The sequence below is a fragment of the Juglans regia genome, chromosome 2, assembly GCF_001411555.2.
Source record: "Juglans regia cultivar Chandler chromosome 2, Walnut 2.0, whole genome shotgun sequence".
NCBI lineage: Eukaryota > Viridiplantae > Streptophyta > Magnoliopsida > Fagales > Juglandaceae > Juglans > Juglans regia.
In genome coordinates this window covers 1,328,238-1,342,621 of record NC_049902.1, presented here as the reverse complement: position 1 = coordinate 1,342,621, position 14,384 = coordinate 1,328,238, and the positions used below count along the sequence as shown (strand labels likewise).

Genomic DNA, 14,384 nt, shown 5'->3' with positions numbered 1-14,384 from the left:
TTTTGTCTTCATAATTTACTTCATGTACCTGCTATTACAAAAAATCTTCTCTCAGTTTCTCAATTTTGTACTGATAATTCTTGCTTTTTTGAATTTCATTCCAATCATTTATTGGTTAAGGACAACTCGACCAGGAGGCTCCTTATCAGCGGTCCAACCCGTGATGGACTCTACCAGTTTCCCTCTCATCTGTTCTCCTCCCTCCCAACAGCTTCTCTTGGTGAACGAACCACTCTCAATCAGTGGCACATAAGACTTGGCCATCCTTCTCTTGATTTGGTCTCAAGAATATTGTGCTCCGACCATTTGCTTTTTTCCCCACTGTCTTTAATTTTACATGTCCTGATTGTCCATTAGCAAAGGCACGACAATTGCCATTTTCTTCAAGTTCTATTAGTACTATAAGGCCTTCAGAGTTAATTTGGGCTGATGTATGGGGCCCAACTCCTCTTATGTCAAGAAAGAGATTTAAATACTATTTGTCTATTGTTGATCACTTCACCAGATTTTCTTGGATATTCCCTCTCAAATATAAATCCGGTGTTTAACAAATTTTCATCTCATTCACTAATTTTGTTGAAAATTTTTTTAACACTAAAATCATCTCTCTACAAACTGATGCTGGAGGTGAATTTCGTCCTCTCACATCACTTTGTAAAAATCTTGGCATCACTCATCGCTTTTCATGTCTTCACACCCATCAACATAATGGACTCATTGAACGCAAACATCGACATATTGTAGAAACTGGGCTCACGCTTCTAGCCTAAGCCTTTCTTCCCCTCTCTTTTTGGGATGATGCTTTTGAAACTACTACATACTTAATCAACTTGCTTCCCACACCAGTCCTTCGCAACAAATCAACATATTTCATGGTTCATCACAAACTACCAAATTATTTCTTTTTAAAAATTTTTAGTTGTGAATGTTGACCAATTTACTACCCTACAACCATCACAAATTGAATTTTCGGTCTACTTCATGTCTATTTCTTGGGTATGGTTTTTCTCACAAAGGCTATAAATGTCTTGATCTTAAAACCAATCACCTTTACATATCAAGAGATGTCTTTTTTGTTGAACACAATTTTCCATACAAAAAACCCATGTCCACTTCTACTCATCCTTAGCCCAACACCCCCACTGTCTCACTACCGTGCTTCCCTACTTCCATATTAGGCCCACCCCCTTCAAATTCATCAAGTCCTTTACATTCCAACTCACCCAGCCCACTACCCGTTAATTCGTCTGGCCCATCTTCTTTACAATTAACTCCAATCGGCCCAACTCCGTTCAATTAGCCCATCCATCCTTTTCTTCCTCTTCTACTTCTTTTGCACCGACACACCCATATTTCTCTTCCATTCCAGTCAATCCCTCACTTGCCTCTCAAGCTTCACCATGTTTAATTTCCCCCAGATCATCGATCATCACACGTTCTCAGACTAACTCCACTCGTCCTCGTGTTCTCATCAATGAGACCATTCCCTATCCACCTCGTAGATGCCTCATTTCCACTGCAACTGTACCTGATGAACCTTCCTCCTTTACCTTAGCCTCCAAATTTTTGGAATGGCAAGAAGCCATAACCAGAGAATATAATGCCCTTGTTCAAACCCAAACATGTGCCCTTGTTCCCCCTACACATGCCTATAATCTCGTTGGTTGTAAGTGGGTGTTCAGAACCAAATTATATTCAGATGGCTCAATTGAAAAGAGGAAAGCTAGACTGGTTGCCAAGGGCTTCCACCAACAGCCTAGAGTTGACTACACAGAAATATTTAGCCCTGTCATCAAGCCCACCACCATTCGGTAAGTACTCTCCATTGATATTGCTCGAGATTGGTCCCTAAGGTAGATAAATATACAAAATGCCTTCCTTCATGGATGGCTCAATGAAACCATTTTTATGCAAAAGCCTCTTGGCTTTGTTGATCCCGAACACCTAGATTATGTTTATAAGCTCCACAAGGCCATCTATGGCCTAAAATAGGCCCCTCGTGCCTGGTTTTCAGAGCTAAGCTCTTGGCTTCTTAGGTACGGCTTCTCATCAAAGGAGACCCCTCTTTGTTTATTTTTCAAACAGAAGATTTCTGCATGTTTACATTAGTCTACGTTGATGACATGGTAATTATTTCATCCTCATCTACTACCATTGATAAGTTTCTTTGTGATCTAAGCCAAGCCTTTCCAATTAAAGACTTAGGATGTCTTCCGTATTTTCTTGGATTGGAACTCGATTATATGACTGATGGAATATTGCTTTCACAAAGGAAATACATTTATGATATCCTTAGAAAAAAAAAATATGATTAATGCCAATCCTATCTCCTCTCCTATGTATGCTTCCACTAAGCTTTCAATGTTTGATTTCCCATCTTTTGACAATCCCACATTATTTTGAAGTGTTGTTGGAAGTCTCCAATATCTATCATTAACTAGACTCGACATTAACTTTGCTGTCAATAAGGTTTGTCGATTTATGCATGATCCTAAAGTCACTCATTGGACTGCAATGAAAAGGATTTTGTGATACTTAAAATTTTCCATCAATCGTGGTATATTCTTTGCAAAACAATCTGGTTTTACTTTTAATGCCTACTTAGATGCCAACTAGGCTAGCTGTCCAGATGATAAACGCTCTACTGGAGGCTTTTGCATTTTTCTGGGTCATCACCTAATATCATGAAGCTCTAAAAAATAGCACATAGTAGCAAGATCAAGCACTAAAGCCGAGTATAAATCTCTTGTCAATACCACTGCTGAACTGATTTGGTTACAAACTCTAATCAAAGAACTTGACTTCTCTCTTTCTCATCCACCAGTTTTATGGTGTGACAACTTGGGAGCAACATACATTAACTCTTCAAGTGTCTTTTTGTAGTAGCAAAGACCAACTGGCTGATGTCTTCACTAAGCCCCTTGTTGCTGATAGATTTTCTACTTTGAGGACGAGTCTCACTGTGTTTGACATCTTATTAGACTCGAGGGGGCGTATTAACTTGAGTCCAAGCAATGCATCACAAAAAAATAAAGTGAAGAATTCCACCTTAGTTGATCCACAAGAAACTTCAGGAATATTCTCATGACTTGCAAATCTGTTATTTTTTACTGCTGTTGTAACCTAGCCACCTTTGATTCAATTTTTTCTTCTGTATATTCTATTGCCTTTACATGTAACCAGGTGCCTTTATAAAGGGACGAATGATACTGAATACAATGACATAAAACATTTGAAGAATATTATGTCTTTCTTTTCATTTTTCTCTGTTCTAACATATACCACCTCACAAGACGATCGTCTCCACGGCCTTCCTGATGTGAATCGATCATTGGCAATGACTTTAGCACGTACGCATCTCTTCGTTTGTTTTGGAGCCGTTTTGACCATATTAGTACTAAATCCACTGCATATCGTACCAATATCGCTCGAATGTCAAATCTTTCTATGATCGTCACCTATAACATAATATATATGATTTTTTTTTGAAAGGCATAATATATATGATTTGAAGATTTGTACTTATAGTTTCAAGCGTTGGGCGTCTAATGGTTTAAGAATATTGGCATGCAATTGCCAATTGCATCATCCCAAAGATGCAAAAACAGAAAAAACAAGCAGATCTTTCAACTTCTCACTTTCGGCCAGACTAAGGTTGTCCCTAAATACCCATACAATAAAGGGCAAAGCCAAGAAAATTTCAATAACTCAAGGCCATTTCTGTCCTCTAAAAAAAGGGCATCCAATCCTTTACTCTTTCTTATTCCCCAACCACGGAGACGAGAAATATCGTCGTCGGTCAATCTAACGTCAGGAAAATCAAAACGTTATCTGTCCATCCACGTGGCGCAATCTTTTCCAGTTTCAATCCAACTATAGTAAAGCAGAGAGATACATGTCCCATCTCTCCACGTGTTCTCTTTCTGGAAGACTTTACACGGGACTCAAGGCATACGTGCCCCCCTCTGTCTGCTATACGAGACACTTCTCCCACTCCCATTGGCCCTTCCGTGGGGCCCAATCACTTGTGGGGTCCACCTGCACATTCACTGCCGCGTCTTGGTTCTCAACTAATACCTACTCTGCGGTGTTCAAGCCGCAGTTTCGCACGTACGCGCTCTCACACTTTTCTACTTCCCCACTGCCCCTATAAACATCCTGGTTCTGGTGCCTCCTAGCCTTCAGAAATCAGACCCGAGTCACATTGAGAAAGAGAGGAAAACGAAGTAAGAACACCGAGTTCGGAAGAGAGGGAAATAAGTGATGGATGGGAGAGGAGGGTGCTGTGTTGGGATAGCGAGGTACGGCGGTGGATTTTATCATGATACGTCCAAGGTGGATAGGATAATGCTCAGGTTCCAGCCGATTGCGCCGAAACCTGCCTTCGGGGGCTCAGATCACGGGAGTTCCTCGTCGGAGAAAGCAGACGTGCATGTCAAAAGTGGGAGAGGAAAAAGAAGGTACGTGAGAGATAATAATAATACTGTTAATAATAAGAGGCGCAATAGGAAGAGAAAGGCTTCGCCGCAAGAGACGGTAGTGACTTTGCCTTTGTTGCCGGAGGCCCCTGACCGAAAGGATTTTCCGGAGAGGGAGTCTCCAGTTGAGAACCATGACCGAATGGTGCTGACGAAGGAAGCGTGGAATGTGGACATGTGGCTCAGCTTTGACGGGAATTATAAGGCGGGCAATGGGTTAGATCGGTTCAGTGGGTTATCAGATCGGAAAGTGATGGTGTCTCCGGACGTGAAAGTGATTGATTCTTGCGTGATAGTGGAATGCGTGACCGACACGTGGGTGGATGGTGTTGGCCTGGGGGATACGGATGCTGAGAGGATGACATCTCTGGGGAGGGACACGTGTCCGGGGTTCGTATCAGACGGTCTGTGTAGAGTGACGTGGACGAATGGGGCATACAGGAGGATGGTGGAGCAGGGATCAGTTGCTGCAGATCATGAGGGAGATCATGATCATCGGGAGTTGAGGCTGTGTCTGGTGATGAAAGACGAGAGTGTGATCAGGAGGCTAAACTATCCGGCGTTCAGTTGCAGGGTGCGGCTGGTTCAGAACTACACATGTGGGAAGGAGAGAAGCTCTCTGACACTTCCCTGTGATGTGTGGAGAATGGACAGCGGTGGATTTGCATGGAGGCTGGACGTCAAGGCTGCCCTCAGTCTGGGCCGGTGATTAGAAATACATACAAGCCAAGCCATGCCAAACCAATATGATATTATTGTATTCCTGTGATTATCATCACTGCGTGTTTATTATGTTTTCTGATGATCCATACGTACATAAATGAATGGATTAGATAGATGGCATAAGTGGTATGCATAACAGCTAAGCTTTGGTACCTTACGTACGTTCATAATTGTAAGTACTTTAATTTTGGCCTATCGATGATGTGTACGTGTATGCTTTTCAACTTTTCTAGCTTCTTGTACTTCCACGTTCTTGTCTCGATCGTGTTCTTAGATCGTCTGGGACTCTCGGGTATTTTGGAGTTACGTATACATATTAATACGTGAGTACTTTGGTGCTGCCTGCGGTTCCGATCAAAGTATATATGAATATGGAGTTCTTTATATACAGGGCGTCGTCGTTGGATGATTGATGCTTGATTTAAGTCTTTTTTCGGGTTTCGCGCGAGAGTTTTGGACAGCCACAGCACAGAAGAATCAGAGAGCAGTAGTTAGGCCGGGAGGGAAAAGCAGTTAGGCCGGGAGGGAAAAGCAGTAGATTTTTCCGGAGACTAAAAAGGAGGAGAAAGAAGAGTGACAGGTGGAGAAGAGGAGTTGGGTCTTCTTGTGTTAGGAATATCATAATTTCGAGATCTTTTGAACAATCTTTGAGTCTCTGTGTAATCTTGCTTTAACTCAATAGATCTGTTCTCTTCAAACTGAACTCTCTATTTATTGCACCACGTCGTTGGTGCTGGCATGAACACCGTTTTCTCTTCCCATTTAATTTTGATCCGCGTGATGTTATTGGTCGTTGGATTTATTACCTATATATAGTAAGCAGACAGGAATGAATACATGGATTTTTTAATCTATATTTAAAAGTAATTAATTAGCTGGATTGATATGTGAAATAATTAAATGTTTTGTATTTTTATTAAAATAATTTTATTCATATCAAATAAAATGAATTAAGTCAAGTGTTGTAATCCATTTATCATTGTAAGTTTGGTTAAAATAATTAGAGTTATGCTACACGTAAGTTTCATACTCTGCACACCATTTAAAAAATATGTGATTTTACTCTTTTATCCTCATGTTTTATATTTGGTAAAAGAATAAATTCATATACTTTTAAGTGGTGTGCAGAAGTGTGAGGCTTATGTATATAATTTTTCAAATAATTATACCTTATTCAGCGAGGGTCGTTTATGTAAATTAAGGTGCGAAAAAAGGACTTGTCGTTACTTTTATTGAATAAAAATAAAAGGAGTTTAACTAATTCAATAAATAATAAATGAGATTTAATCTAATTATTGAGTCTAATTAAAACTCATAATCAATCTCAATAATTTATCGCTCGTGGACTTATCCAATATAACCCATTAAATATAATTTAAGTTCAATAAAAATTATCAATATTCTAATCTTAGAATTATTGGGCCGGATTATTTAACTTTATTGGTCTAGTTTGGTTGAAAGAAACATCCACTTCTTTTTTTCTCATGATCTTTGAATAGGAGAAGTGGTAACATAAGAAAATAACATTCGATAAATGGTCCAATACACCGACGTACAACCGTCAATGGCTATGAAGGCGCGTGGTGATCATGTGTCACTACTGGTGAGAAAATACTTGTTGGATCTGCAAGATCCAAGACCGCTTATCCCAGTTCTTCGTGCTTGAAGACAAAACGTGCATTGTGACGCGACGGTGCGTGGATCTCATGCGCTACTCATATGGACGTAATTCTTTAAGAAGCCAACAGATTGGCAATTGAGGAGTCTCGTGGAGTGGCGCGTGATGCTCGAAGGTGGCCATAAAGTAGTATATCAACCCATCCATGCTATTTATGGAAATTAAAAAAATATGGAACAAAAGTGGATGGACGTCGTCAAAGAATTCTGAAGCTCCACCTTTCTCTAGACAATAGAGGGAAGATCTTAGTAGATGGGTTTTGGGAGAGCTTTTCGAAATGTGAGACAGAAAAAAAAAATGAGAGGAGTCCTTTTGATTTGAGTTTGGCCTAATTTGGATACACAGTTCAGATGAGATAATATGTTTAAATAGTAGTGAGATTTTTTAAATTAAGATGAGATGAGATAGTTTATTAAAAAAAGTATATACTTGGATAGTGAGATGAGATGAGATAGTTTTAATTTTTTAGAATTTGATAAAGGGATGAGTCCTGCCAATGATTGAAAATTATTTGATAATTATTGAGTAATAATTATATATATTAATAAAAAGTTATATTATTGAGTAATTAAAAAATCTATTATAAATAAATTTAAATCTCAAAATATATTTTGAAGTTGTTGACTGAAATTACTCTACAATCCCAAAAAATAATTTCTTTTTTAAAGGATATTATTCTAATTATTATCTATTTATTTTTCTAGATATAGGAAATTTGTTATTTGTTATTCTAATTAATTATAATAATTTTGATTATTGTAATAAATAAGTATATGTATTAAAAGTGTTGTCGATTTGTTTTAAATAATTTATTAGTTTCGAATTTCCTAAAAAAACCCAAAATGCACCCTATTCAATAGTCACAAAAATATCAATTTCTTTGTCAAAATCTATTATTCTAATTAACAAAAATATATTATTGAGTAAGGGAGGAATGTTCTTAGCATTTTGGAAATTGTTGTTATGATAAGTTTTGTTATTGCTAAAAAATGTAATAAATATTTACTAGATTTCATATTTTTTCCCATATGCATTAAATTATTGATTGAAATCAACTTTTTTATGAAATATATCGTATTTTTTTTAAATAATTATTTCACCGAACTAAGCAAACATGCTTTACACACGTTATTCCGACCTAGTGTGTGTATATACATATATATATATATATATATATATATACATGTATAACACTACTCATTAAATTTTATCGATTGTGTGGATAGTATGCCTGTCGTCGACCTATAAGTAGAAAGAAATTCGCCACCATTGTGAAATTTGAATCGCATAGGGTTGAAAACTTGAAAGGTTGAATTATGGATATGGGCTTGAGCTCGCTGAAGAACAACTTTGCATTGCCGCAATGTTTCAAGAGAGGGCCTAAAAAACTAGAGGGTGGTAGAATGGGCTATTTTTAGCCCAAAAGTGGAGGCCTATTAGGGTTTCTGTCGGAAGCATTTGGCCCACCGAATACAGCACCGCCTACCTAACTGATTATATATCCCACCACACCACAAAAACGCGTCTAACATTACGCGAAGAGCAGCAGCCTTTAGATTCTGAAGCTGTCGGTTTTCGATCGCCTTATTCTCTCCGATTGCTGTCGTCGTTACTGTGTTTCTATCTTCTTTCTCTCACCGGTAAGGCCTTTATATACCTGTGAAATTCCCGAGGCGGCGGTACAAATTACAAGTACGATATTGATTTCTAGGGTTTCGTTCGTGATCTGATTCGTTAGCTCAAATCCCCGATTTTTGTCTGCCTATTCTGATACATTCTACTGATTTTCACCCATTATTGATCATATTTGTATCAATTTTCATACACTTTGTATTGTATTGACTCTTAGTCTGCTTGAAAAAATTGAGTTTTCGGTTTTGGGGTTGGGGTCGTAGTTTAAAAATAAATACAAGAAAGAAAAAATAAAATTGACTCTCGATTGTGGGTGTTGTGGTTTGTATTCTCGAATTGTTGGTCAGGGTTTGTATTTCTTGTATTTTTGATTGAGAAGAGTTGTGGTTGTGAATCACATGGCGGCAGGGCGAGTCAATGTTTTCAGGAGAACGGACTTATATAAGCCCTCCGAAAGAGAGTATGACTATTACAGGAATGATTCTTGCGGTGTGGAATACAATAGGGCCTGTGATCGTGCTGCCAGACGTAAGAATGGGTACCATAATTCTTCAAGAACTCGTGATTCGAGGTCTAGAAGAGACAGGTTTGGCACTAGGACTGAAGATCGAAAATTGGATGAGTTTTCTATGGGTAATGAACTCATGGCTCACAAAGATGGGGTGCGGATGCCTCCAGAGAAGAAGAGGAAGTTCTCTTCAATTGTATGCAATAGAGAAGAAAAGGACATGAGAATTTCATCTAAGAACAGACTTGTCCCAGTTATTTCTCCGTCTCCTCCTCGGCCATCCTCTCCCAGTTCCGATAGTGTGCCACTGGATGTTGATTCAGATGTTGGTATTTTAGAATGTGATATAACAGGAAGTGAGGTTTTGGGGTTGGAGAATTCAGCAGATAAGCCTGTTGTGGCAGATCTGTTAGTAGGTTGTTCTGGATTCAGTTCTCAAGCTGATTTGCCTCCTTTGGTGCCATCAGAGCGATTTGGTGATGATGAATATGAAGAAGACAATGTGGAAGAGGAAAAGGTTACTCAAGCACCGAATATTGCCATGTCGAGGTGGGCGTCTGACAGTGATTCTCCTTCGAGGTCAAGTCCTGAAAGTGGGGAGATTCGAGTAGGACTCTCAGGAGGTGGTAGGACTAGGTCATCTGGATCGGATGGAGAAGGTTCTGTTGCAGTGCCTGTCAGTGAAGATACATTTGGTGAAAACGAGTTTTTTGATGCTGATATGATCGATATTGATAAAAAAAGAGATGGCCATGACTATGTTAACCAGTCAGACTCGGAATCGGAGGATGATGGTGGTTGCCATCAGATTAAAGAGCCCAGCATGCTTAACCAGAGAAGCATAAACATGCTTCAGTGTTGCAGAAGTGTGTTTGAGTTTGAAAAACTTAACAAAATTAATGAAGGAACTTATGGTGTTGTTTATAAAGCCAAAGATAAGAAGACGGGGGAAATCGTGGCCTTGAAGAAGGTGAAGATGGGAGTAGAAAAGGAGGGTGGTTTCCCTATGTCATCTTTGCGGGAAATAAACATTCTCTTGTCTTTTAATCACCCTTCTGTTGTCGGTGTTAAAGAAGTTGTTATGGATGATCTCGACAGTGTTTTCATGGTTATGGAGTACATGGAGTATGACCTCAAGGATCTCTTGGAGGTTATGAAACAGCCTTTTAGCATAAGTGAAGTTAAATGGTTGATGCTACAACTATTGGAAGGTGTCAAATATCTTCACGACAATTGGGTGCTTCATAGAGATTTGAAGACTTCAAACCTTCTTGTGAGCAAGGAGGGTGAGTTGAAAATATGTGACTTTGGGTTGTCTCGTCAGTATGGCAGCCTGCTGAAGCCATATACACCTATTGTGGTCACCCTTTGGTACAGGTGAGCTCCAGCTATTTACTTGTTATTTGAGGACAGTTGTTATCTCTCTCCTAATTTAATTGTTTTGCATGTATGTCTGAAACTTACATGGGTAACATACAGAATTGGGATTTGTCCCATTGATGAGTCTTGCATTCTAAGCCCAGAACTTACAGTTTGCCCATCTTTTTCCCCTCTGGGAGTGTTAGTTTAGTTTTCTAGATGAAATTTGTTGATATCAAATAATTTTTTAATGGTTCACTCTGCAGAGCACCTGAACTACTGCTCGGTGGCAAACAGTACTCAACAGCTATTGATATGTGGTCAGTGGGATGTATAATGGCTGAATTGGTGGCAAAGGAACCACTTTTCAAAGGGAAAAGTGAAATTGATCAGCTTGGCAAGGTTAAGCTTGCTCCTTATTTGCTGCATCATCTTGTTTTCTCCCATATATGTTATACGATTTATTTTTGGGTTGTCCATAATGCTGTTGGTTAAAATGCTACAGATTTTTCAAGTTCTTGGTGCACCAAATGAGAAGATTTGGCCTGGACTAACAAAATTGCCAGGAGTTAGACCAAATTTAAAGCAACCGTAAGCGTCTCTCTTTTTAACCCTCCTTCTGTGGCTTTCCATTGCTTTTGCTGAACCTGCTCAGCTTGTGGAACTTTTCTACAGAACTATTTGGATATCAGCGTATTTTCACTCCTGTAGTAGTAATTATTGAATTTGTTTCAGGCATAACCTATTGCGGACCAAGTTTCCTGCAAGATCCTTCACAGGATCGCCAGTTCTCTCTGATTTGGGATTTGACTTGTTGAGCAGCCTTTTAGCATACGACCCGGAAAAGGTAAATTGTGTTTTGCAAATTCTTGAAGTAGAATTTGATTCCACAACTCGGGGGGTTTTTATGCTCCTGAAATTTATGAAGACCTTCTTGTCTTTACAGCGGATAACAGCGGAGGCTGCCCTAAAGCATGATTGGTTTCGTGAGGTTCCTCTTCCTAGATCTGATTTCAAGTGTAACTTTTCTGTCTGGCATGGCCAAGAGAGGTAGTATGGCAAGCTGGAAACCTAATAATACTTAAAAGAGCGAAGTACTCAGCTTTGTGCAATAGCTTATTTTGCAAACTTTATATCCACCTAATCGTTCCTAATTGTTGGTCATCTTCAAGAATACCAGAGCAGGATCCTTTAGAAGAGCAGTGAGAAAGGAGTTTGTCTTGGTCAAGAGTAGTGGATTGATGCATAATGGTCTTTGGGAAGGTTTGGAATAACAACTAACCTTTTTGTTTTTGAATCTACATCCTTCCACCTCCCTCAGATGTGTTTGAACTGTAACTTGTTTACATATGTCAGGGATACCTCATTGTAAATGATGAAGCCAGGCTTTAAATATTAATACAGTATTTCCTTCTATCATACTGCTGCTTCTTGTTCTTTTTAACACAGTATTTCCTCGTCTTTTTAATCATTATTTGTTAATGATATGACAATCAAATTCCACTGTAGAGAATTTCATTAATTTATTAAACAGCTAAAGGAGTTCTAGTATCCGGTATCTACTACAACCATTAACAATTCCAGAATAAGTATTGTTATGTTCAGATGCAATTTTTGTATCCTCGTATCTTCAAAAATAAATAGTGATTAAATAGATAGAAAACATTTTATCAATTTTTTTTTACTCTGATTGATGGACGATTTTATGTGGTCTGTGGAGGTATCAGAGGGTTGCTTTGTTAGTTGTGACCTCGTGGATGTTGAAGACTGTGGACTAGTCAACACTCAGCCAAAGCAGCTATGTTTCTGTTTGCAATTCTGTACCTTGTGATTTTATTTTTCAATCCCTGCGCATTTCACATACTGTGTCCTGATAGGAGGACGTTGAGGTAAAATTTACCTGTGCCTCCATTAAGTTTTTATTTTGGTACAGGTGCTATGGTTGTAGTATGTATATAATTAGCTGGCTAAGTCTTTTTTTTTTTTTTTTTTAGTTTTTAAGTTGAATGTTTATTATGATGATAAGTAGTGATTTGGAGAACCGCTATGTCACTAGTCATATTCAAAACTTTATAGGTTAGATTGCTGCTATACTAACGGAAGAAAATTGGAAGGAAAAAATGTCAAATTTTGCTTCCTGCATTCTGTAATTTGTTGGCTCGTGATGATAACTATGATTTCATACCTTTATTATTATTGCTATTCATATTGTTCCTGCCTTTCCAATTTTTCTTATTATTTTCAATTTTTGTCGGTACATATGAATTGAGTTGAATTATCACTTGCTGGGGGTGGCAAAGGTGTCTTCCACTCACAAAGGCAAGGCACTTTGCTCTGCAACTTCATCCTTGGAGGCAGTTTTGCTGGTATGTTCAGGACTTGCTCTTGCAGGTTTTCTTATGGCATACTGTTTGTTTCTATTAAAACTGCGGTATCTACATATTGCTCATTTTCAAAAAGCCTTTTTTAATAAATTCATGCCGTTTGGAGACCATAAGAAGTAAGTAATAACGTATGCTTTATTCGTTTAAAGTCCAATAAAGCGATGCGGATGCTGTGTGATCACCTTGAAAGTCTCTCTCTCTCTCTCTTTTCTCTCTCTAATTTCTGAGAGTATCCTAGTTTTAATATATTGATGGTAAATTATTTTTTCTGAACTCTTCTCCCAGCAAAAACAATTACAAATATAGACAATTCTGCCCATGCAAATCCCACTCTCTTTGGCTGTGTCACGGTATGTCTCAGGTTTCCCTATCAAAGCAAACATGAGATATGGGTTAAAGATGTTAACGATGATTATGATGATTGATGTAGGAGGTAAGGTTTCCAGGACCGACAATGCCGAAGGACATAATGTCCCAAAATTTCTCTGGAAACTCAAAATGGTGTAGAGAACATGGAAATCTTGTACATTCATTTGATGGTAATGCAGGAGGAAGATGGTTTTTCTTTTACTGTCCAAATTTAGATCTCTGTGGAAATTTTGTGTAGTAGTAGATAAGGTGGGATTGTTGTACAGCGGCATTTCACTTCATATCTCTTTTGGGCAGGTGCCCTCATTTCAGGGGTGACGACAAGTTATTTTTGCCTATTCATTGCCATTTTATACACGTGCTAATTACCCACCGACCACTTAAAAATTAATTGTTTGTAAGCAACTTGATGTATTATTAACTTGTTGCTGCAAAAGTGGAATTATTCAATGAATGACAACCGACTAATATTAGTAAAGTCAAAGAGTTTATTCTACAATTTCCCATTCTAAACCGTCAAAGACAACGGCTCTAAAAGGATGGCCGCGGACCTAACTAAAGGCACTGCATGATGCTTTGTTGGAATTGTTAGTATTACGTACATATTAACGTGCGAGAAATAAATAATATTTTTTTAATTATGTTTATAACTCGATTTTAGAACTCAAAACTTATTTTAATTACTATTTGTAATAAACAAAAAAAAAATGATAAAAGAAAAAGGAGAGTATTTCAGGCCTTTAATATTATTCTAAACTCTCTTTGTAAGCCTTAATTATTGAATTTATAACAATTTAATATGTGTGATGAATGATTATCAACACGACCCAAAATTATATATGTAATGTTATAGATGCTAATGCAAACTGGAAAGACTCGGCCTAAGGTTTTTACCAAATATTAACTCCCACCGCCACAAATAAAGGCATCTTTTATCTATTATATATACTCAAGGTTCCTCCCAATTTAACAATGAAATTAAATCATATATCGGTGCCTCTGCATTCCTTATTCCTTATGTGACTTTAACCATGTAAACGAGCTTCCTTTTAAGAGTAAAGTTACATATAGTCGTAGAGTGCATAAGCATTGCATAATTGTTTTGAAAAAGAGTAGAGTACACTATAAAAAAATTAGTTTTTTTTTTCTTCCTGTGGATCTTATATTTACCTACTTTTTTCAAATAGATTGTGCGGCACTTACGCATTCCACGATTGCAAATATCATTTCTCATTCTTTAATAGGAATAATAA

The 14,384-nt window shown here is 38.0% G+C and overlaps 2 protein-coding genes across 5 annotated transcripts; both read left to right on the top strand.

Moving 5' to 3' along the window:
• The first annotated feature begins 4,106 nt into the window (after positions 1-4,106).
• On the top strand, positions 4,107-5,443 carry LOC108992053. The gene has a single exon (XM_018966530.2). It carries the CDS (start codon positions 4,264-4,266, stop codon positions 5,185-5,187), a length of 924 nt encoding a protein of 307 aa, XP_018822075.1. The 5' UTR covers positions 4,107-4,263; the 3' UTR covers positions 5,188-5,443.
• A 2,970-nt stretch (positions 5,444-8,413) lies between these two features.
• On the top strand, positions 8,414-13,467 carry LOC108992137 (cyclin-dependent kinase G-2-like). Of its 4 annotated transcripts, XM_018966979.2 has the most exons (10): positions 8,414-8,519; positions 8,920-10,396; positions 10,645-10,780; positions 10,884-10,969; positions 11,114-11,225; positions 11,325-11,428; positions 11,559-11,641; positions 12,106-12,744; positions 13,048-13,112; positions 13,193-13,467. In XM_018966979.2, exons 2-8 carry the CDS (start codon positions 9,141-9,143, stop codon positions 12,207-12,209), a joined length of 1,881 nt encoding a protein of 626 aa, XP_018822524.1. In that variant the 5' UTR covers positions 8,414-8,519; positions 8,920-9,140; the 3' UTR covers positions 12,210-12,744; positions 13,048-13,112; positions 13,193-13,467. The 4 variants fall into 4 exon arrangements, with proteins under 4 accessions (XP_018822524.1, XP_018822176.1, XP_018822474.1 ...); XM_018966631.2 differs by having other exon boundaries at positions 8,414-10,396; XM_018966929.2 differs by lacking the exons at positions 13,048-13,112; positions 13,193-13,467 and having other exon boundaries at positions 8,414-10,396; positions 11,551-11,641; positions 12,106-12,212.
• Positions 13,468-14,384: the final 917 nt, after the last annotated feature.

Coding starts and splice junctions, on each gene's coding strand:
- LOC108992053 (XM_018966530.2), top strand. CDS start 4,264: ATGGATGGGAGAGGAGGGTGCTGTGTTGGGATAGCGAGGTACGGCGGT.
- LOC108992137 (XM_018966631.2), top strand. CDS start 8,910: ATGGCGGCAGGGCGAGTCAATGTTTTCAGGAGAACGGACTTATATAAG. Junction 10,970..11,113: donor AGACCAAATTTAAAGCAACC/GTAAGCGTCTCT, acceptor AATTTGTTTCAG/GCATAACCTATTGCGGACCA. Junction 11,429..11,558: donor GTCTGGCATGGCCAAGAGAG/GTAGTATGGCAA, acceptor CAAGAATACCAG/AGCAGGATCCTTTAGAAGAG.